The sequence below is a fragment of the Zea mays genome, chromosome 5, assembly GCF_902167145.1.
Source record: "Zea mays cultivar B73 chromosome 5, Zm-B73-REFERENCE-NAM-5.0, whole genome shotgun sequence".
Taxonomy (NCBI): Eukaryota; Viridiplantae; Streptophyta; class Magnoliopsida; order Poales; family Poaceae; genus Zea; species Zea mays.
Genome location: NC_050100.1, coordinates 192,504,964 through 192,528,427, shown reverse-complemented (window position 1 = coordinate 192,528,427; position 23,464 = coordinate 192,504,964). Strand labels below are relative to the sequence as shown.

The 23,464-nt window shown below is 46.1% G+C and overlaps 3 protein-coding genes and 1 pseudogene across 16 annotated transcripts; all 4 read left to right on the top strand.

Moving 5' to 3' along the window:
- Positions 1–1,118: 1,118 nt before the first annotated feature.
- LOC542573 (nitrilase 1) lies at positions 1,119–6,480 on the top strand. 12 transcript variants are annotated; one of them, XM_035958865.1, is made up of 8 exons: positions 1,126–1,255; positions 1,340–1,492; positions 1,719–1,798; positions 1,983–2,429; positions 4,080–4,259; positions 5,143–5,436; positions 5,719–6,000; positions 6,121–6,469. In XM_035958865.1, exons 4-8 carry the CDS (start codon positions 2,285–2,287, stop codon positions 6,273–6,275), a joined length of 1,056 nt encoding a protein of 351 aa, XP_035814758.1. In that variant the 5' UTR covers positions 1,126–1,255; positions 1,340–1,492; positions 1,719–1,798; positions 1,983–2,284; the 3' UTR covers positions 6,276–6,469. The 12 variants fall into 12 exon arrangements, with proteins under 12 accessions (XP_008644285.1, XP_035814758.1, XP_035814756.1 ...); XM_035958863.1 differs by having other exon boundaries at positions 1,719–1,804; XM_035958864.1 differs by having other exon boundaries at positions 1,695–1,804.
- Positions 6,481–7,360: 880 nt separating this feature from the next.
- LOC100276613 (E2F-associated phosphoprotein) lies at positions 7,361–10,639 on the top strand. 2 transcript variants are annotated; one of them, XM_020538618.3, is made up of 4 exons: positions 7,361–7,639; positions 7,840–8,005; positions 10,016–10,306; positions 10,430–10,639. In XM_020538618.3, the coding sequence occupies exons 1-3, from the start codon at positions 7,432–7,434 to the stop codon at positions 10,275–10,277; spliced, it is 636 nt and encodes a 211-aa protein (XP_020394207.1). In that variant the 5' UTR covers positions 7,361–7,431; the 3' UTR covers positions 10,278–10,306; positions 10,430–10,639. The 2 variants fall into 2 exon arrangements, with proteins under 2 accessions (XP_020394207.1, NP_001338681.1); NM_001351752.1 differs by having other exon boundaries at positions 7,388–7,639; positions 10,016–10,602.
- A 1,848-nt stretch (positions 10,640–12,487) lies between these two features.
- LOC103627461 (transcription factor TCP21) lies at positions 12,488–13,880 on the top strand. Its single transcript, XM_008647751.4, has one exon. The coding sequence runs from the start codon at positions 12,850–12,852 to the stop codon at positions 13,510–13,512; it is 663 nt and encodes a 220-aa protein (XP_008645973.1). The 5' UTR covers positions 12,488–12,849; the 3' UTR covers positions 13,513–13,880.
- Positions 13,881–22,442: 8,562 nt separating this feature from the next.
- Positions 22,443–22,901, top strand: LOC100273150 (LOC103655050-like pseudogene; annotated as a pseudogene). The gene is made up of 2 exons (NR_148405.1): positions 22,443–22,591; positions 22,716–22,901. The product of NR_148405.1 is annotated as a protein-like pseudogene (transcript).
- Positions 22,902–23,464: the final 563 nt, after the last annotated feature.

Sequence of the window (23,464 nt, the reverse complement as noted above, 5' to 3'; positions counted from 1 at the left end):
GCAACAAAAAATAAATTTCTGTGTGCTAGGACAAAACAATTTAGCAATGAAAAATCAATTTACCAGTCAACCACAACAGGCAACATTAACAGGCAACTACTAGGCGGTGGCAGTATACCTGATTTAGAGCTGACGAGCTGTGTTGGCGTGTTGCTGAAGATGTGCGTCGGTGCCTCGGTGGTGTACTGGTGCTGGCCGCTGGCGACCTGGCGTGCCGACGCGCCGTCCGTAGGGAGAACTGGAGAAGTCGAGCAGCAGATCTATCCACCACAGGGAGAACCGGAGAAGCTGTCGTCGCAACTTTGACTTGGAGACTGGAGACAGAGTCCTGCTGGCTGTAGCCCCACGCCCAAAGGTCTGTCCGTCTGTGCTCTCCGTCTCCTATTGTTTATTGATTATGTATGTTACGGTTAGGGACGATGCACATGAAATTCTCTATGGGCAACAACACGACAATGGCCAATGGGCCAAGAATTCATGGCTCATGGGCTTTCACGCACGCACACGACCCACAAAACGTAAAACGGGATAAAACGGGAAATTCCCGGTAGAATATGGGATACCGTAAATACGGGCGGGAAACATCTCCAACCGTTTTCGGTCCCGTTTCCGGATATACCTATCCCGGTTCCCGTACCGTTTTCACATTTTCCCGATTAAACGAAAACGGACGATTTTAAATGGGAATACGGGACGGGATGGGATGGTATAATTCCTGTTCGTTTTCATCCCTACTCACACCCCCTCCGCCGACCACCGCCTCCTCACAACCGCGGGATGCTTCCCTCTCTCCATTGGACGTGGCCATCTTCCCTCTCTCGGTCACCTCCCTCTACATCCCATGTAGCCATGTAGAGATGGCAGTGGGTACGAATATGGGTAAATACCGTTGGATATGGATATGGTGGAGTTTCATATCCACAGGTATGGATATGGATACTATATAATATCCACGGGTAATAATTTCATGAGTATGTATATCGGCTATCCATATCCGTCACCCAATGGACATATGACATGTGGACCCAAACAGTGGACGCATCCTAGGTCCCAACGGCCAGCGTCCAGCCTCCTTGGAGCTTGAGCTTGTACTTGTTCACTAAATCGCTAATTCACTACTTCGCGGGATCAGCCGTCAACGCGTCAGCAGCAACTAGCAAGGCCGCCAAGCGGCCCAGGAGTCCAGGACCCAGGCCAGCTCCAAGCGAACAGCCTACGTACGGCTCTATACCTCTCGCCCTCTGAGTCTCGCGCGGTCAGTCGGTCTCTCTCACTCTCTCTTGTCTCCAAGTTTGTAACCCTAGCCGCCAAGCTTGAAGCTCCAGCCGTGCTCGTGTAGGGCCGCAGGCCATCCGGGCTCCGGCTTCCAGCATCTACCAGGCGTCCTTAGAATACGGTGCAGCGAGCAGCAAGTCGCCGAGCAGCCGAGCCACCGCCGAACACAGGGCGCCGCCGAGCAGCCGAGCCGCCGCCGAGCGCCGAGTCTTCTCTGGTAAATTAAACAGGCTTGGATAAATTAGTGTTTCAATTTAGAGTTTTGGACAGATTGCTTGTAGGGATTTGAAAAGATTACTTGCATGGATAAATGGATTTTGTTTGTACAGATCGTATGTACAGATTGTGTTAAAAATATTATTTGATGTTGTTGGAATGTTAATTTGTGATAAATTTCTGTTAGAATGATGTAATTTTAGTGTTGTTGATTTCACAATGTCAAGTGTCTATGGCGTCTCCATGCAAGTACACACTACACTGGCACCGCGATTGACAGTCAGAACTTTGATTGCCCGTCCAATAGGTACCGGTGGGTGCTATTATTATTATTTTAATATTTACATTTAAATTGAATTATTTTTAATTGTTTTATCTACTATATAATTCTATTCATTTAATTAAGTAATCAGATTTATTTGTATTTTAAATGTTGTATTTTTAGGTTAGCTAAAAGACTAATTTTATATTCGTTTAAATAATGTGACTAGAGTGACTTCGGTACAGACGACAAACTTTCTCCACACATACCGCGCCACTCCGCCACTCACTGTGCTGACGGATGGGGTGGTGCTCCCCGTCCACTTCCCGGCAGCTTCTCTCCACGACCTCACTCTTCACCTTCGGCGCGGGTCTCCTTACCTTCGGCATCCACCTCTCCTACGTCCACATCGAGCCCCAGCGCGCTCGCACGCTCGCTCGGGACCAATTCGTCCGTGACTACCTCCGCAAGAAGCACGACAAGTAGCCCGCCTTCTGCGGTCCCCAGGTGATTGCTTGGTAGTCGGAGACGATGGCCCTGGTCCCATCGAGGTCCGACAGCGAGGCCTTGATCCCGGAGGTGGAGATGAATGCCGGCGCCGACCAGACCGCAACAACGGCGCGGGTCACCGTCGTTCAGGCGTCGTCCGTGTTCTACGACACCCCTGCGACTCTCGGTGCGTGTAATTTTGCTCTATATACCCGTTGTTCTTGCAGTTGTTACAGTAGCACCTATGGTGTTCGGTTTGTTGTTTCTCCCGTGTGGGTATTTAGGTTGATACTGCGCTCAAGGTGTTCGCTTGTTTGTCTTGCCGAAAACTAGCTTACTCAATTTGTGTGTAGTAATGGCTCGTACTTGTAAATAATGTTAAATAAATCGTTTAATTGAATTTTGGCAGTGTCCTTGTATGTAGCATCATTTCTCCAATACAGTATCAGTTGATTGGCATGATGGCATCTACTTCGAAGGAGACATCGTCCTGTATTACTGGTGATGATGATCATAGACATGTGGAGCGATTGGTTTTTCTCAGGGTGAATTAGCTAGGTAGGAAAATGAATGTTATAGTGGTGTGTGTGTGTGTGGTGTGACGTGGCGAAGTTGGGCAGCACCGTGGAGTTGACGATGATGTCGGCGGTGTTGGACAAGCTAGGGTTAAGGTCGTGGAGAAGGTTGAGGACAAGATAATCTCATGGAGGGCGTTGATGGTGGTCTTCATGCACTGTTAGGAGTCGATGGAAGTGTCGCCTTGCTGCTTGGTGTGGAACTCATGGCTGAGGAAGATGGCCTGAGGCTTCTTGTTGGTGCGGAAGAGGTTCCCAATGATGACCCAGATATCGTGTGTAGTCTGGTCGTCGCCATCCATGGCGTGGCAAGGATGGAGTCATCGACATAGCCAAATATCCAACTACGGATGCAGCAGTCCGCCTAATGGCCCTAATCCCATTGAGGGTCAGTGGAATTGGCAGCGTCCGTGCCGGCGTGCCGTTGATGTGTGACTTGAAGCCAATTTTTTCGCCCAATGACTTGAAGTGGGATGCCCACTTGGTGTAGTTGGAGTTCTGCATTTCCAACGTCATGGAGATGTGGGACTTGACGCGGACTGTGGCATAGGGGTCGACGATCACTGGCTACTCCTGGTTGCTGGAGGGGACGTCCTCTGTCATGGACGTGGTGCTAGAGTTTCTGTAATTTGGTGGCACCATCAAAACAAGGGCGTCGTCAACCAGGAGGAGGAGTAACGGCGATCAGTACCCAGGAGTAGAGACCAACAACTTTGACCAGAAATGTAGCAGGGAGGGAGAGAGGCTGGCGGAGCCCTAGAGTTTGGGGCCTGCGAACAAAGAGAGGAGGGGAGCCGGCGACGCCTAGGGAAAGGGTCGGCGGCTAAGGGGTGGGTGGGGAAGCGGAGGGGAGGAGCCAGGTTTAGACCTGGATTCATGATACCATGTAGAGCAATAGGAAAAGACCACACCCATTGTGGGAGGTGACCTTTCATTACACAAGTCGTATGACTTGGTGTACAAGTGAGGCCATATGTCTTGACATATACGTAAGGTGAGTACAAAGATATACACACCAACATATCTCTAACATTGAGGATAGTTGTTCTTGCTTGGATCCTGGAGGATGGGTATTTGAGGTGCGACAGAGGCATTTGAGGAAATAAAATCGTTTTGGGCTTGCTACTAATACTATGTGACACCTCGGTTTCTACCCGGTACTAGGGTCACATCTTTTTTACAGTAATCCTTTTTATCAGCTTTAAATCTTATAGCATTAGAGATGTACCATTTTGTAATTTTTTCGCTGCATTGTGATTCAGATAAAGCGGAGAAATTGGTAGCAGAAGCAGCTGGGTATGGTTCACAGTTGGTTTTGTTTCCGGAAGTCTTTGTTGGTGGCTACCCACATGGATCTACCTTTGGACTGGTTGTCGGCAATCGCACTGCCAAGGGAAAGGAAGACTTTCAGAAGTATCACGCATCTGCCATAGATGTGCCTGGTATTCTAAATGATGTTAATGTATCCATGTTCTACATTATTTTTCATGAGAATTACTGTGATTTATTCTTTGTGAAAGAAACTTTATCCTTTTGTAATTGTATATGCTCACAATAATCTTGTAGTGTGAACTGCAGTCTTAAGAATGAAGCACAAACCTCAAAGGAATTGTAAGCACTGAACTTACTTTTCTGCCCCGTTAACCTATAAAAATGGAGGGGATAACCTCTATTTTTGTGGTCCACAAGGCACACCTGATACTGGTTGCATATTACTGAGCAGAAGCACTTAAACAGGCATTTACTTTCTATTTTAGGTCTTAGGATACTTGTATAGGAAGAGAGCATAGCTGAAGTGGGAGGTGTGGTTGTGCATCTCAATCACCCAGATTCATGTCCTCTTCAACATAATTCTGTTGCCTATTTTCTTGTTAATGGAAAACCACCTAGTTCTCCAAGGTTGGGAAATGGGGTGAATTATCCTTTGGAAGTAGAGTTATGTGGTTGACAAGATCTTGAAAAACTGCATATATTTTTTTTTCATATGAGCATGTGCATCCATTTTCTCATCTCCTGGGAAATTTTCTGACAATAAATGCACGAACCACATTAATGTTTGGTGGTGCAATTTAACTAAGTATCATTCCCAAATAGCTTCCTATGTGTGGTAAGGCAGTAGGGCACTGCTATTTATAGAATTTGCACTGAGCACGTGTCTACCTTTGCTGTTTTACATTAGATGATTCTCATTGTAGTTTATATCTTGTACCACCATTACCTACTGTCATCCACGCTTCCTTCTAGATATTTTTACATGTTGCAAAGGGTGTGTAGTACACATCTGTTATTTCTGCGGAGCACTTCACAAGCATATTATCAACGCAGGTCCAGAAGTGTCCCGCTTATCTGCATTAGCTGGAAAATATAAGGTGTTTCTGGTGATAGGGGTGGTTGAGAGGGCAGGATATACACTTTACAACACGGTGCTCTCCTTCGATCCACTGGGAAAATACCTAGGGAAGCACCGCAAGGTCATGCCTACTGCACTAGAACGTGTATTCTGGGGGTTTGGAGATGGATCTACAATACCTGTCTACGATACTCCGATTGGAAAAATGGGTGCTCTCATTTGCTGGGAAAACAGAATGCCACTTCTCAGGACGGCCATGTATGCCAAAGGTATTATTCCTATTTCTTGGAATTTGTATTTTTAAATTAGGAGTGTTGGGATATACTTTGGAACCAATAAGGCCTTGTTTGGATACTCTTGTATCTACCTCAATCTACATGTGTTAGTGTGGATTGGAGTGGAACTCGAATTAATTCACATCCCAATACACATCAACACATATGGAATGAGGTGAATTCAAACAAGCTCATGGTGTAATGCTAAATTGCACAATGTCTCATGTACTGAGTTTATCTTTCATGCTGAATCCTCCTATGTTAATGTTAATGCAGGTATTGAGATATATTGTGCTCCCACGGTTGATTGCATGCCAACTTGGCTGTCTTCTATGACACATATCGCCCTTGAAGGGGGATGCTTTGTGCTGTCAGCGTGCCAGTTCTGTCGTAGAAAGAACTACCCTCCCCCTCCCGAGTACACATTTTGTGGCCTAGAGGAAGAGCCATCCCCGGAATCCGTTGTTTGTTCTGGAGGGAGTGTCATCATCTCACCATTGGGAACAGTGTTGGCGGGTCCCAACTACGAAAGTGAGGCCCTTCTCACTGCTGACCTGGGTAAGGTTCCGGGGAACTGACGTACTAAATTCTACTCAAAATATCCCGCTTATTATGTCCGTATCCTCATGTGTCCGACAACTCCCACTAGAAACTGCCTGACATGGTTCTGTTCTGCAGACCTTGGAGAGATTGTTCGAGCCAAGTTTGATTTTGACGTGGTGGGCCACTACTCGCGACCTGAGGTGCTGAGTTTAGTGGTGAAGAGCGATCCAAAGCCCGCCGTCTCTTTCATCTCAGCCGCTGGTAGGGACGATGACTATGTGCAGACCTAATGACAAACATATCTTTGGTCTTTAGCTTCCTTATACGGCAATCGCATGCATCTGTATAATTGTGGGTTTCCGGAACGTTGCACGTTCCGTCAGAATAATAATAAACTGTTATGTACAATAAAATAGTAACAATAAGGCTTTGTTCGGTTATTCCCATTATACATGGATTGGACGAGATTGGAAAAAATTTAAAAGAAGTTTGACTTGTTTGAGATTTAAACTCACCCAATCTCACTCAATCTATATGGATTGAGAGCTAACTAAACAACCTAATGGATATCTATATAGATTGAGAGCTACCCGAACAAGCCTAATGGATATCTTATCCTGCAGAGTGCAGATACGAGAGATCTGGGATCGTGACAGTTCGCGCTGTGTGTCTGTCGGTCACCTCGTGAATCGGACTGAGAAGTTCCACGTTCCGGTTTCTGAATAGTACATACCTAATGTCAATGCAAATCTGCCAAAAATACTGATAAATGCAAAACTGAAGAGCACCTATCTGAACCAAAACTAAAAGTAAACTTTAGCGATAATTAAATGTCAAATGGCTATGAGATGTAGTTACACCAATGCTATGGGCAGTACGGTGTAAATAGTTTCCTCAAAACTGAACAGCACAGGAGCGTAGCTCGTTAGCACATATAGGACCTGTTTGCAACAGACTGGAGAATTTCTGAATCATACAATCTATCATTTTAAAATTCACTCTACGGTGTAAAGAAGGGTTTTGCAAGGCTGTGCTCGATCTGCAGGCCATTGTCTTAGATTAGTTGTTTATAACTTGCAGTATCAGCCCATTAGTCAGCACTCAGCAATGGCGCTGTTTGTTTCAGCTTTTTTGCTGATTCTGGCCGTCAAAAGCTATTACGTACTATTAAATGTCCAGCTTTTCAGCATATTTCTATGAGAATCGCTTTGATGAAAACCGTTCAAAATTAACATGAATATATAATCGACACAATCGTCCCGATAGTAAGAATCCGTCACTTTATAGATCCTAAAGCTTATGAATCCCTTCATCTATCTCTGCACGTAATCTCTATGATATTTACGCCCAGATTCTCTGAAAAAACAGACCCAATATAGCGTGCCTGACAAAAAAAAAGTTCACCAAAATTCCAAAAAACCAATGGGCTGAAAGAGACCCTGAACTATGCGGCGCAATATTTCGCGTAGATTCGGTCCAGTATCAGCCCATCTATGGCGGATGAAGGACCGCGAATCGGAGAAAGGCCAGAACAGACGAGAGCAGGAGGACGGAGAGCGCCGGCGAGGAGGCATGGAGCCAGACAAGGCCGGGGAGGCAGCGAAGGAGCCGACGGAAACGGAGGCTGGAGACTCCGTGGATCCCCGCGAACTAGGTGACTGCTTAATTCCCTTGATTCCTTCTGCTTCAGACGGCTAGTCTTCACATAAACCTTTCTCCTCTCTTTCTTCTCCGTGAACCCTACCTCTGCGATTGTGGCAAAGAAACAGCTGGTTTCCTGCTCTGTTCTAGTGTGGCTGAATCATCGTCTCTGATTCGCCTTCTCTTTGTGTCATTTCCGTCTCTGATCTGCAGTGTCCAGCGACGACGAGATCGACTACTCCGTCGAGCCTGATTTCTACGACCCCGACCTAGATGACGTCGATGAGCGGTGGGTGAGCAGACAGAGGAAAGGCCGCACATCTGACGCCGTGCTTAGCTGCCCCGCCTGTTTCACTACCCTGTGCTTGGATTGCCAGAGGTAATCCATTTGCTGGTTGATATGCTTACTCAAGGAAGGGAATCGTATATTGTAATCATATCGATTGTTTGGATTACCTGTTGTGGTCGCGTTTCGTGTTAATTTTTTTATTGTCCATTCTGCAGTTTCAGATTTTTGTTGTGGTATATAACCTACGGTTACTCACATCAGGAGCCTGGTACAATCAATTCACAAATAGGAGTTCTTAATGTAATCAATTCACAAATGCACTGATAAATGTACTGGAAAATTCATATTTAGTCATGGTTAGAAGACCTTTTTCCTATTAGACTATAACTTCTGAAAGATACTTATCTTAATATGGAACAGAAACATCTGGAAGTGAAAAATCACCAAGCTGTGAAGTTACTAGGAGCGTCTGAGCACTTATTACCATAATAGTAGTCGTTTTAGCCCTTGGTTTTTATGTCTATATTCAAATAGATAATAATGAATCTAGACACATATATAAAACAAATACATCAAGTAGTGTATGAACCTATTAATTATCTAAAACAAATTTTAATTTGGGACTGAGGGAGTAGTAATAATAAAACATGTGGACTGTTGGCTGCAGGGATGCATCAATAAATCTAGCATTCATGGCACATTCTCATCTCTTCCTTGCTATGGAATCATAGGACTTGCTCATGCTTTAATTTGCCAGGACAAGAATGAGAATCCCAGGAATGGCAAAAAGGCCTCTAGCGTAATGGTTAAGGCTTTCGAGTAGCACCTCTAGGTCTCGGCTTCGATCCCCCTTGGGGGCGAATTTCGGGCTTGGTTAAAAAACTCCTCTCGTTGTGCCCCGCCCGCTCGTCCTGCGTGCCACCCTCTGACTGGGCCGTTGCAGAGTGGACGGTGACGGCCCACTAGTGATGGGGGGCTTGGGTTCGGGGATTTTATTGGCCAGGACCATGTTTCGGGCTCTTGTTAATATAATACCGGGAGGGCGGTCCGAGTTTTTTTTAGAATCCCAGGAATGACATAAATCAGTAGATATATAGTTTAGTTCTTTCATTATGTGTTTAATTGAACAATATCTTTGTGCTTGTTAGAATCAGGATTTTGTCGTTATGCTATTTGCCTGTTTTGCTTAAGTATTGGTCTGAAATGCCTTCTTTTTTGACGTTGATGTTTTGCATTGCTACTTTTTTCCTCTGATTACCAAACACTATAGTATACATGCATTGTTTAATTGAACAATATCAGTTGTGGTAGCTTTGTTGATGCTTGGACATAAGATGTAGGATAGTTCCAAGTAAGGCAACATGAAAATATAAAAAAAAACTCGGTCGGGGAGGGAATGACTGCCCTCCCGGTATAATATATGAAGAGACCGAAACATTGGTCCCAGCCAAGAAACCCTCCGAACCCTAGTCTCCATCACTAACGGATCAACGTTGTCCACTTTGCAATGGCCCAACCGGAGGGTGGCATGTAGGACATTGTAACTCGAGAGTGGATGAGACACAACGAGGAGATTTTTTTTATCCAAGCCTGAAAATTCGCCTACAAGGGGAATCGAACCCGGGATTTGGAGGTGCTATTCGGAAGTCTTAACCACTAGGCTACTTATTACTATGAACATGTGCTTGAACCATGGTTTTTAAAGCGGTAAGGCGGTCCAAGGCGTTGGAGCACCGCCTGGACGCCTAGGCGAGGTAGGCGGGCAAGGCGCCTAGGCGTTAGACCACCGCCTGGATGCCTAGGCGACGCCTTAAGAACATAGGCTTGAACAGGATCAGAAAATCCAGATATGAAAAGAATCAGGCAATCTTGTTAGTACAGTTTGTTTGCGATCAATGTGGTAGCACTAATATATCTGCCATCACTATACTATTGTTTTTTTTTCGCACCGTACTTCGTTTGTAAGATACTTGCACGGCTGTGCTGTATGGCTGTCTGTTATTGATCCTTGAGCTTGAGCATTAAGCACTTACGCTGGTATGGTTAGTTTTGACGAAAACCTCAAACGGTTAACTGCACACGGTTTCTGTTGATGTCCAGGCATGAGAAGTACGTAAACCAGTACCGTGCGATGTTCGTTCGCAACTGCAAGATCAAGACTGACCAGGTCCTGCGAGAGGGCAAGAGCAAGAGGAAGAAACGCAGAGGAGGAAGGGCTGGTGATCCAGCTGCCGCATCTGAAGGCGAAAGCAAGGGGCAGTCCTACCACCCCGTCTGCTGCGAGGTCTGCTCAACCGAGGTTGGAGTGTTGGACGAGGACGAGGTGTACCACTTCTTTAACGTGATCCCTAGCAACTCCTGAATGCCGTGAACTGTTGCTCTGTAGGAGTGGTACGTTCGTAGTCGTAGACCCCACCACCATATACGCAAGCTTCTGCGCTACGCCATCTGTCTCTTATCGCTGATCAGCCTGTACATCGGGTATGTATCTTTACGGATGTTTTGTTTCTGCAGCATGATGCGGTTTTGAAAGGGGGTCTCCGCGAGCTCTAGCTGTGATGGCTCTTTGTTGGTGGCCAGCCTGATCTTTGTCCTGATTGGACGTGTTCATGCTTGCTCTAGCAGCAATGAATGATTGTTGGATGAGGTGTCAGGTGTGTATGATGCTGCTAAACATATCCCACATGGGAACAAAGCTAGCCTGGGCCTGGCCGTGCCTCCAGATCCCAAGACGAGACAATGGCGCGTGCGCTCTGATTATGGGTAGATTGATTTGCCTGCCAATTCAATACCCGGCTAGTCCCGGCCCCGGCAAAGTCTTGGAGGTCCTGCTGCTTGGGTTCTGTTTGAATTGATTGGAAATAAGTTGCTACTAGCTAGATAGATAGCAGCTAAAAATGGCCCGTATAGCTAATTCAAACAGCTCAGCCTATATAGTCCATTTTATGTCTACTTCAAACTCAATAGTAATAATAAAAAAGCTATTAATTAGCTGGTGGGCTATTGGAGCTTAGGGGGTGTTTGGTTTCTAGAGACTAATGTTTAGTCCCTAGATTTTATTTCATTTTAGTTCCAAAATTGCCAAATATGGAAACTAAAACTTTATTTTAGTTTCTATGTTTAGCAATTTATACACTAAAAAGGAATAAAATGAAGAGACTAAACATTAGTCCCTAGAAACCAAACACCCCCTTATAAAAGCTTAGCTTAATTTAGCTGATTCAAACTGGGGGCAGGGGCAGGGCAGGGCAGGCGTACGTTCATGGAGAAAGACTTGGGTCCGTTGAGTACTCAAGTACACAATGCATGGACAACAACTGCAAGGAATTCGTAGCATCGATCTAGATGGAATTTGGAACCTGGAAGGCTGAAGTTGAACCGGGAAATCAGCAGGTACAAATGCGATATGCAATTATAGGCGGGGCGGGGCGAGGCGTGCTGAGACATGCAGATCATATCCAAAACTAGGAAGGCAAGGCTGGTGGGTGGTCCGTCCATTCGCCGTCGCTTTCAGTACAGGTCATCGTCATCATCACGCTACCGGAAGGCTCGCCCGCAATCGATCCACCACGTATACTACTACAACAACGTCGTCGATCTCCATCGTCTGCCAAAGTCAACCTATATATGATATCAGTGCAGCAGCAGCAGCTCCTTACCACCACCTTCATGCATACCCGGTACGGTTTTGCAAAATCTAGCCGCGCTGAAGCCGGTTTTGCATCCTCCAGGCCGGCCACCGGAGTTGATTCCCATCCATCCCTCAAAAACCCAAGCCGGGGGCGGGTCACCGGCACCAGCATCGCACCGCGCACAGTGCCGCCCGTCGACGTCGCGTTTGCATTGCCCATTCAGGCGCAAGTTATTAGTCGTGGGAGGGAGGCATCTGTACGCACGCACGTCATGATAACGATTTTTTACTAGGGCGAATTTGTCGACAGTCTCGGGCAGCAGCAGTGTGCCCCCATCATCTCCCATGTCCACGAGTCAATCAATCGCTGCCGCCTGCCGATGGCCCTTTTTGCGTGGAAACGATCGAGCCTCCCAGTCTGTACGCTACGCTCTCGAGAGAGAGAGTCTACTGTTTCCTGCATGACCGCCCGCTGTGAGTGCACAGTTGATCCGTTTCACTCTCCCCTCCCCGCTCCTGGCTCATGCATGCCGATGGTAGGCTCGCCGCCGCTGCTACACTATTTGTAAAAGACCTGCAGATTCCAGCAAAGTGAGAGCCCGCTGGACCCAGATTCCCATGTGCCCTGCCCCCCCCCCCCCCCCTACGGGTACTGTGGCTACTGCACCCCGGTCCTCTTCCGCCCCCTCTGCCTTGCACTTTCCTGCCATCCATTCCATGCCCACCTTTTTTTTTCTCCCTCTCTCTCGCTCTCGCTCGCTCCAGAGCTTTTGTTCAACTAAAATTCATCTCGGCGGTGTGGATATAATTGTGGACCATTGGTAGATAGCACGAACAGCTGGTAAAAACTAGTTCATCCTTTTGTCCATCCATTGAGTTGGTCTACAATTTAAAATCAAGATAGCTAAAATCTACTCCCTTTTTTTTACAGTGCTGGCAACCTAGTAGATGCACAGAGACTGCGTTTTGTTGTAGCTAACGAGACTCAAATGCTGCATATATCGCTCGCTCACCGGAGTTGTGTTTTTGTGTTTGGTTCACGCATGAAACATGTGAACCATCTACAATATATGCTACCGCGCGTACGTATGCCTAGGCAGTGAAATTCCACTAGTAGAGTGGTAAAACACACACTTTTCAAGTCTCCATCAACTCCATTATAAATCTAGCTACCCGGGGTGTCCCTCTCCCCAATCACCTCAAAAACCTCTCCAGCCCCACCGGTCCACCACCGCCAGCCACCCCACACACACACTCTCTCTCTCTCCAGCCAGCCCCCAACACGACGAGGCAGGAAGGCGCCATGGCCACCACCCGCGAGGTCTCCAGCAGCGCCGCCGCCATGTTCCACGTCTACCAGACGATACCGATGCCGACGCCATCGACGGCAGCGGCCGGCGGCGGCGGCGCCATGGTGTCGGTGTCGGCCCCCGCGAAGCCGGGCAAGAAGGAGGGCGGCGGCAAGGACCGGCACAGCAAGGTGAACGGGCGCGGGCGGCGCGTGCGCATGCCGATCGTGTGCGCGGCGCGCGTGTTCCAGCTCACCCGCGAGCTGGGGCTCAAGTCCGACGGCCAGACCATTGAGTGGCTGCTCCGCCAGGCCGAGCCCTCCATCGTGGCCGCCACGGGCTCCGGCACCACCCCGGCCGTCTTCGTCTCCTCCTCCGCGCCGTCCACGTCCTCCTCCTCCTCCCACTACCACCACCAGCAGCAGGCCACCGTCGTCCTCGGCAAGCGCCCGCGCGAGGAAGGCGACGCCGCGGGGTCCGTGTTCTGGGCCGCGCTGCCGGCGGCGCCGCGGGCCACGGAGGCCTGGGGCTTCTCGCCGCTGGAGGCGCAGGCGGCGGCGGCCGCGGCCGCGGCGGCGTACGTCCCGATGGCGCAGGCGCAGGCGCAGCACCACCACCTCAACCTGCTCGCCGCGCTCTCCGGCGCCGCGAGGCGCGCCGAGGAGGAGACCCGGTGACTCCGCCGTGGCTTCTGACACGTACTGCTACCACGTCCGTCGCTCGCGCGCGCTTAATTATTTGATCGCTGTCCGCGTGTTCCTGCAAGCGCTACGTTCTTGATTCTGTGTGTGTGCTCTTGTGATTTCCCTTTCACCAGTCCAAGGCAGTGTCCCGTGGTCGAGGTTTGATGAAAGATTGCTGTGGTGCTAAATGTAAATACGAGTCCTTGCTTAGATCTTACTGCATTCTGTGTTGGGTTTTCTGCGCCTTTATATTTGGATTCCATGGAATTTGTTTCGGTTAGCATCATCTTGTCTGTATCAGCCCAATGAGTCATTTATTAGTAGTACAAGCATAAAGCTCAGATTCTTTTGTGGCCAGGTCATTTCTTATTGCTGTATTCAATTAACGATGGAATTCTCTATTCGAACGCAAACGGTAATCATAAGGGTCCGACCAAAAAAAAAGCTCATTAGAGTAAAATTTATAGACTTCTTTTGACACCTCCTCCTGCTGCTGCTGCACGAGAATCGATGGCATCTGAAAAACGTTCAGATGTGCCATGCCCATCATCAGTACAGGCTTATAGCTGCAGATGAGCAGATTACAGCAATGATAGCCGCCGGCCTGCGGAGAGGGGAGAAAAGAAAGAATCAAAGAATTCCCTTTCGCCCCGTCGGTCGCTTTTCCTCGTGAGACTGAGACCTCGCTTTCTTTCCCCCACTCTGTGCGTCTGCGGAGAGGGGAAAGCCAAGGGAGGCAAAAGGCTGCGGCGGCCCGCGCGAGGCACAGTCGCGCTGCCGCCGTCTGCCGCGCTCTGAAAGGTTGAGGCCGTTGCGTGCCTGTCCTGTGCACACCTGCGTTTCACCACGAACCCAAGTCCTGATTCGTGTCAAAGCTCAAAGCTGGACGCAGCCGGCCCGGCCTCTGGTCTGGTACTACCAGCTTGGGGCGTGTTCGGCTGGCTACAAGCCGACACTGTTGCAGCTGTTTGGACTGCTGCAGCTGCAATCCATAGAGAGAAAAATACTGTAGAAGCCGCAGCCGCAGCCGGATTGCAGCCGCAGCAAGCCGCAGCGAACAAGCTGTTGACTGGTTCACTCGGCCTACTATCCCTATCCGTATCGTACGTCGTACTACGGTAGCATGCCTCGGCGTCATGTGAACTGACTGACCGCTACTCCTTGCTAGACAAGTTTGGAGGACGACAGGGACGAAAAGGATGAAGGTCTCGAAGCTAAAAATGGGGCAACAAACGGCTAGAGGATGGACGCTAAATAATAAGGAGAAAATTCCTTGCTTACCGTCACGAACTGACATGGGCCAGAGCTGTGATTTTGGTGGCCCACGACGAACCTAAAAATTAGCCCCCCCCCTATAAAAGTATAATCATTTTTTCCATTATACATATATATATATATATAATCTTATATCACAAAGATTAAATATTAACATTATATAAATACCAAGTATATCTATCTAAATACCATTACAAAATTTCTATCATCTATTCAAGAACACCGTAGATAATTGTATAAAGTAGCAACACTAGGATATTACCATATAACACATTGCATGTTTCATTACATTGTCATCAAATAGTTGTTAAGTCTTTTATGATATTATTGCCCAAAAGATTGTTAAATAGTCAAAAGAGATGGATGACTAAAGCCTAAGTTCATGTTTTTGGGCTAAGTTTATATGAGGTATTTTATACTCATGGGTTAACTGGTATGGGTAGGGGCGGAACGTTCTAATACTCGTTTACCCATTGGGTGAAGTTTTTTGTCTAATAAAAAAAATCCATGAGTAAAACATTTAGCCTATATACGTACCATAATAGAGTAAATATCTTTCGAGTCGCGTATACCTATTGCCATCTCTAGTGCTATATAGAGCTAACCTGAGAGAAAAATACCTTCAGATGTTATATTAGGAATCATGTCATTTTGTGATGGTAAGTAGGAAATTTTCCCAAGGATTTGCGCTACAGCCTACATGGCTGTTGTTGGCCATACCTGCCAGGCCAGTCGCCGACGTACATGACAGACAGCAGCTAGTGACGTACTCCAGCTGGCCCATACACAGCCGCAGCTATAGATGTACATTTGTGGTGTGTCTAATAAGTCCACCCAAAGCATACAACTTTAGGCACGGCCCAACCTAATTATGGGTCTAGGTCAGCACGACTCAATATGTGGGTCATGTCTAGTCATCAAGTCAAGCCCACGGACTGGCCTGGCACGATCCATCGAGACCCACTAAACATAGACTTAATATTTAAATAAGTTCCGTCAAAGCCTATAGGACCAGCACAACTTGAAGAATCCAGAGCTTTAATGGACCTTCGAGAACCAGTACCTAGATGGGAAGTAATGAATAGTGATGATGATCATTGTATATGTATTATGTATGATTGTGTAGTACTCAACTAAACACTGAACATAGAACTGAATATTATTTCTGATCAAGTTGTACTATTTTTTCTTCCTGACCAAAGGTTTTTAATGTTCAGTCACAAAACTTTCTATTTATGTATTACTGTTGTATGTATATGGGCCAGCCCGGCACACAAAGACATTCTAGGCTATTTGGGTTGGTGTGGCATATATAATTAATTGTGGACCGTGCCGTGGGCAGATGACTGGGCCCACGTGCTGTCACGGCACGACCCATAATTCGGGATATGATTTTGCGGGTCGTGCCTTTATGGGCCGTGGTTTTGTGGACCTGTGTCGTGCCGGACCAGGCCGGCCCACATGCATAGGTATACGAGCAGCTACCGCGGCGGTAGCCACACTCCGGGTCTAGCTTTGTATGAGATTGAAGTGGATTAAGGTACTGTCTGGAATATCTAATACTAATGGGTGCTTGTTTTAAAGAATCACTTTATCTAAATTGAGGTAATATATCACGAGTCAATTTCTCAATTTTGGTAGAATGAGGTGGTGATGGATCAACTCATTTAAATCTACAAACCAAACAAAAAACGTGAGAAGCGAGAAGATGATGAACTAGCTCATTCTCCAAACCAAATACCACATAATAGTTAGCTACTAAAAATTAGTTATTGGGTTCCAAACAGTGTCAACTAATACCACAACTAATTGGTAGCTACCTCACAACTAACAATTAGTTCATTAGCTTGCTAATTATTAAGGCCTTGTTCGTTTGTGTCGGATTGCAACCTGAATCGTTCCAGCTAATCAAAGTTTATATAAATTAGAGAAGCAATCCGGTTAGGAATCGTTCCGACCCACCAATCCGACACAAACGAACAAGCCCTAACTTTAGGGTTCCAAACAGGGCTTAAGATGGATTACGACACTTTCTATTTAATTTTAACTAAACTAGTATAACGTTCATGCATTACGACTGTACATAACTATTCAATAACATTTCAAGACACAACAATTATATAAAAACGAATAATATATATATTATCATCGAATTTGTTCTTTGCTCCGCTGCATTTAGAGGTGTATGACGGTGGAGAGTTACGACAGCTGTTCAAGACGCTTGTCCATGGGGAAGGTAAAGGCGGCGCCACGAGTGGGGCGCGACGGCGACCGGCGAGTTGGAGGCCAACATAGTGGTCTGCTCGATGTCCTTTATAGCGACTCGCCCAACATGATGTCCTTTATAACGGTGTAGAAGGATCTGGGTGCTCGATGTCCTTTATGGCGGGATTCTTCGATAAGAATCTGAGTCGGGGGAGGTGGAGACGACTAAAGACATGGCAAGTTGGGGGTTAATATATGATGACAACATTGAACAGAGAGAAGGGCTTAAAATGGTTTGCATGGTTGTTTACGCATGCAATGTAAGTTAGAGATAAGGTTTATATTATTTGGTTTATTAGACGAAAAGCAGGGAGCAACAACATATAGAAACTTGTCTTATCTAGTTTGTTAGGCAACAAGCGGGTGAAGGTAGTAGACTTATGCGCTTTGAAAAGGAGAAAACGCTCGTGATTAATGCATGGTTGATTACACATGCAAGCAAGAATACAAGTAGAGTGAATTTAATCTTCTTAAATTACTTTCAATCCATTTATAACCGTACCAGCTCCTATAGAGTACTCTCTCTCCGAATAACCGTTGTTCTCCTTATCGCTCTTAAAAGGTCAAACATATTTAGTTTTAACAACATATATAATAATATTAATATGTATACTATATAATAATATTATAATATATACCTTAATATATATATATATATATTACAATTAATATATTAAGAAAAAAATTCCAATCAGCAACATGATAACAAGGGGGAGTAAGGGTCCCTTTGGCAGGGCTCTGGCTTCTCCAAAAACGGCTTTGGCTCTGGCTTACGAGGTGAAACCACTTCTTTAGATGAGCCAAAGCCATTCTGAAAAATCATTTGGCAAAACGGCTTATAGGTTGTTTTTCAGAAAGACCCTTGTATAGTTTATCTCTCCTGTACGTGGCTAGGGATTGAGGGCAGGACCAAAAAATAATAATTGGGACTGGTGGGAGGGCTATTATGCAAAAATGACGTGAGCTGAAGCCGGGTGAGCCACTTTTTTTGGCTCACGCCCTCTAGTTCATTTTGGAAAAGCACTTCACTGGTGAAGCCATTTGAAAAAGAGGTGTTTGACACAACTTTTGCATGAGCCAGAGCCGAAGCTGAAAAATAAGCCCTACCAAAGGGGCCCTAATTCGGTCACCGGCTCAGGCTCGGGTAGCAGCTTGGATATGAGCCTGAGCAGTGAGCACCCGGGCGGCCGGTCCGAATTTTTTGTATTTTGGCCATTTTTCGGAAAAAAATACACGTTTGAACCCTATAAAATTTTAATTGCTTTTTTAGACCCTTTGCTCGGCGCCATAGCCTGTGGCGCCGAGGTAACACAGCTCGGCGCCATAGGTTATGGCGCAGAGGTACGGCTGCGTTGGCACAACCCGGACGCCGTGGCGTTGACGTGGCACCGAGCTTGGCGCCACAGATCTTGGCGCCGAGCTCGGTTGTGTTATCTACTGTTTTACTGCAAAGAGATAGCATAAATCTATCTAGCTCAGTTGGTGGAGCATAAGGTTTTGAACCATGAGGTTGGGGGTTCAACCCCTACAACTCGCACAGATTTTTTTATTTGCTTGCCGACTGAACTAAACGAACAGTTTCTTCTTCAGCCTATTATTGGCCAGGGGCTGTTTGGTGTATGCATGAAGCACTTTTTAAAGGAGAATAATGAGAGTAAAACATATTGATTTATTCTTTATGAACATTATTGTCATAATAGTGTTGCTGTAGTATACGTATATTCTTTGAGAGACAGAGGCAGTAGTATATATATATCTAGATGCAGGTGTATAACCAAAAACTAGGATTTACAATTTGGAGCTGAGGGAGCATGTTTGAAGGTGTATACACATCGAATGCTGAGCAGTGAGCACCAGCACCAGCACGCCACAGAACTTTGATCGTACCGGCAGTCGATCGGTCGGCTAATGATACGAATTTGCGTACTATATGAAATAATAACAATAACAGCCTTGTTGCCACCAGTCAGTATTTGCCCAGCAAACTTTACTGGCAGTACTCGTAATGTCTGTACTCTCCTGTTGTTAATAAGGCAACTTCATCATATGAAGTGGTTATTTAAAATAACTCATTAGGTGTCGGTATGATTTATATAATAATCCTGCATTCCAAATAGAATACCTAATGAGTTATTTAAAAAAATGAGTTATTTAAAAGATAAAAAAAATCTGTGTGAGTTGTAGGGATCGAACCCCCAACCTCATGGTTCAAAACCTTGTGCTCCACCAACTGAGCTAGATAGATTTATGCTATCTCTTTGCAGCAAAACAGTAGATAACACAACCGAGCTCGGCGCCAAGATCTGTGGCGCCGAGCTCGGTGCCACGTCAACGCCACGGCGTCCGGGTTGTGCCAACGCAGCCGTACCTCGGCGCCATAACCTATGGCGCCGAGCTGTGTTACCTCGGCGCCACAGGCTATGGCGCCGAGCAAAGGGTCCAAAAAGCAATTAAAATTTTCTAGGGTTCAAACGTGTATTTTTTCCGAAAAATGGCTAAAATACAAAAAATTCAGGCGGCCGGTCCTGGAGATCCCAGATGCCAAGTCTCGTCAGGTTCGGCCCGGGCTGGCGCGCGGCGGGCCACCTGAGCTGCTGCCGCTCTGCGTTATTCTCCCTTTGCCAATTGGGATGCACGATGCCGTCTGGCCAAAAGCGTGGCCACTGGGCCAGGCAGCCAGTGCCACCCTCGATGGGGCTATTGTGCGTTGATCGGCGCGGCCGGACGGTTCCTTTTCGTTCGACGAGCTGGCTGGGCGCATCCTGTTGTTGTTGTTGGCTGTTGGGGACTTGGAGCACCGTGCCCCTGCGTCTGTGCCATGCCTTGGCTGTGAACCGGGCGGCCCATGTGCCTGCGCGCGGCAGTGGTCAGTGGATAAGCAACTCGCGCGTGCTCATTTTGGTCGGGTGAATAACAGTGACTTACAGAACGCTGAAACAAACTTCACCTAATAATTTAATTTAAAATTGAGCTCAGTCGATAAGGGTGTGTTTGGTTGCCTGCATCTGCATCGCGGGATGCGAGTAGCTGCTGTTTGGTTGCTGTGAGCCAGGCTATGTGCGTGCGAGCTCTGTGTTTGGTTGCCTGCATGTAGATTTGGATCTAGACTCGCACGATCCTTAAAGCACTTTGGGCCAGGCTCACTAGATACGAGCAAATTGGTCGCATCTCCAGAGCCAGACTCCAGTGATCCTGGCTTACACAGCCAGGTTGGCGAGAGAAACCAACCAAACAGACCCTAAAAACACAAAGCGAGTATGGTTTAGACGTTTAGTATGGGGTGCCTATATATATATATATAGTATATCTATTAAGAGCCCTGGGCTCTCCTAATTAGAGAAAGCCCTAGCCACCCTACTCAGTTGACCGACTAGGCGACTTGACCCCACGCCGCGCCCTCGCCCACGACCGTCCCACCACACGACCCTCAAACCCTCTCATCCCATCCCCACCCACGCACAAAAACCTAACCGCGCCCAACATTGCCATCTCCGTGCACCCCCCCACCGCCGCCTCATCCTCCCATCGCCATCCACCTAGATCCTCCCATCACCTCCTCCTCGTAGGGCGCCCATAGGTAGTTCACGGAGCACGGCCGGCGAGCGTCGAGGCAGAGCCACGACTTACCCTTGCCGCTCCAGTGAAGGAGGTTGATATGGCCCTAATGGAGACCACGACATCGGCCCTCGACGTTGTCGCCGCCGAGCCCGTGCTGGTTCCACCAGTGGTCCACCACCCAGATGTGGCCTGCAAAGACGAGCAGGAACGGCGACAGCGAGGCGAGGTGGTAGATCCAGCACCGCTTTGGCACGGCCATCCATTCCTCCACCCAGAGCGTGTACCCAGGCCTGCCTCTCCTCGAGGAACGCTGTCGAGGTCGTCCGGCTGGAGCAGAAGGCAGCGTCGCTCGGCAAGCTGGTCGAGGAGCAGTGCGAGAGCATAGACAATCTCAAGTCCAAGGCTAGTGCTGATCTCCTTCCCCGATTTATGAACTGCATTGAATCGCGTGCGAGTTTCATTTGTTGATAATTTATTCATGGTGGTAACTAGTGTTGGAAAATGAAAGTTTACCCCACCTTTTCTGCAGCCTCTACGGACCAAAGGATGAATCTGCGACGCGGAGAAACAGTTACTGCAGGCCACATTAATGTATTGTGATACCTTTTATTGTTTTCTTTGCTATTTGGATTGGACGTTAGTCTTACCCTTTCTATTATTCTATTGTCTAGAAAACTTACAAGCAAATATAAGGTGGTGAAAATGTCTGCTACTTTACAAGGTAGAAATCCATCCATATTGTTTAGTTCACCAAACTGTGCTTCGAACTACAGTTGACTCCGACAGAAGATTATTATAGATCCTAAACGGACTAATTGCTCATGAGGAGTTTCAGCACTGGACTGCAAAGAATACAGAGCAGGTCGCACAGATGGTGTGGTGATTAATGAATGTATATTATATGGTTGAGCTTATATTTTAGCATATTGTGCACTAAACAAGTTCTTTATATAATCATTGTGATTTACGCATTTTTAAAATAAATTTATAACACTTCTTGTTGCGTTTTACTTTCAATAAAAAGCTCAGGCGCCTCCAATTTGCATTCACGATCATAAATTATGGACTAGCTTGTTAAGAACTGTGCAAGTTCTATAATTGCCATCTATGTTATTCATGCACATATGCTTTAAGTTGGTGATGATTTGATAGTACCATAATTCAAAATAGGTGGAAAGCTCATTTAATTTGAGATAAGATCATGCCACTGGGTTTTTATACGTTAGCATGTTTAATTTGGTTGTTTTTATACTTGACCCATACATCTTATATGTTGATAACTCGACGGAACTAGAACAGACAGACTTGTTTGGTTCAATTTTGAAGTTGTAGATTCCTTGAAAAAAGAACAATAGATGATACTATTCTCTCGAATATAGGCTTTTATATTGTGGTCATGTTTTCATTTTCTAGATCCAAGATTGCTCTTTCTTGCTTTGTTTCTATACTAACATCTCACTACTTTGGATGACTCGTCCCCCCTACCTCTGACATCTATGTTAAATTGTTAATGTATGGTTTCTATGCATGGTCACTTGAGTTCTAGAGAAGCTAATTACAATCTTGGCACTATCGTTTTCAAATTTTAGAAAAAAACAATTTAACTTTTTAATGATTGACCCATTGAGTTTTTTATACTTGCAATATTATTATACTTTAGCAGTCCTACAAAACACCTTTATACCTACCATTGCACGATTTATGACTATCATTGGAGTACTATTTATGCACACCATTGCACTGTTTATGACTAGCTCCAATTTTTATTCTCTATGGGGCTTCTAGGATACATCTTCTCCAAGAAAAGGCTTTTCAAAACTCTTAGAATGTATTCCAAGAGCAGTGCACATATTCAGAAGCTAATTATGTAATTTCTTATATGTTGCTTTGAGGCAAATTGAACAGGGATTTGTTTGGCTTCCAAATGGTTTGTTGGTCCTAAAATAGTCAGAATCACATGACATCTGTGCTATAGGTAATCTGATCTTCTAACTCAAGTTTGCATTCAGTTTAGACTTTAGGTTATGTTAGTCATAACAAACTTGAAAAGACATATTAACAAGGAAAGATCATATTAACAGTTCATGTTACATTTGCAGATATGGACCTCGGTGGTTTTCTCCACATTAGGAAAGCTGGAAGAGCCTTTTGAACTCAGTTTTTTTGCTAACAGTGGTGTTATGGTGAAACAGAGTTTTGTGTGTATGTACCAACAGCTAAAATGTAAACACGACATTATCATAGTTGAGTACAGGAATAATTATCTCTTATATCTTATTGCAAAATCTGAAACAGTTCTCTTGTAGATGGTTAGCTTGCATTTTACGCTACAATTACCTCAGATCACTTGTTGTATCTTACACCAATTTACGAAATTTCTTGATGCGTTTTATGACAACCTCATGCGCTGAGAGATACATTCGGTCTACATTCGTTATTATGAAACAGATGGACGATTTACGTTAAAATTTATACTCATTTACGTTGTTTTGGTTCACGATTTACGCTGAAATCCATTCGAGCCAGAACCCGCGCTCAATCGGCCGCACGCGATTTTCACGCTGTAATTCAGGCCTCATTTGCTGTTACGTAATAGGTATACGATTTACGCTAAATTATGTACTCATTTACGCTGTTTTAGCTCACGTTTTACGCTAAAATCTATTTGAGCGCCGTAATTTCGGGACCCATTTACGGTTACGAAACAGATATACGATTTACGCTAAATTTCGTACTCATTTACGCTATTTTGGTTCATGTTTTACGCTAAAATCTGTCCAAGTTAGAACCCGATCTCGATGGGACGCGCGAGATTTTTACGCCGTAATTTTCGGGCCGCATTCGCCGT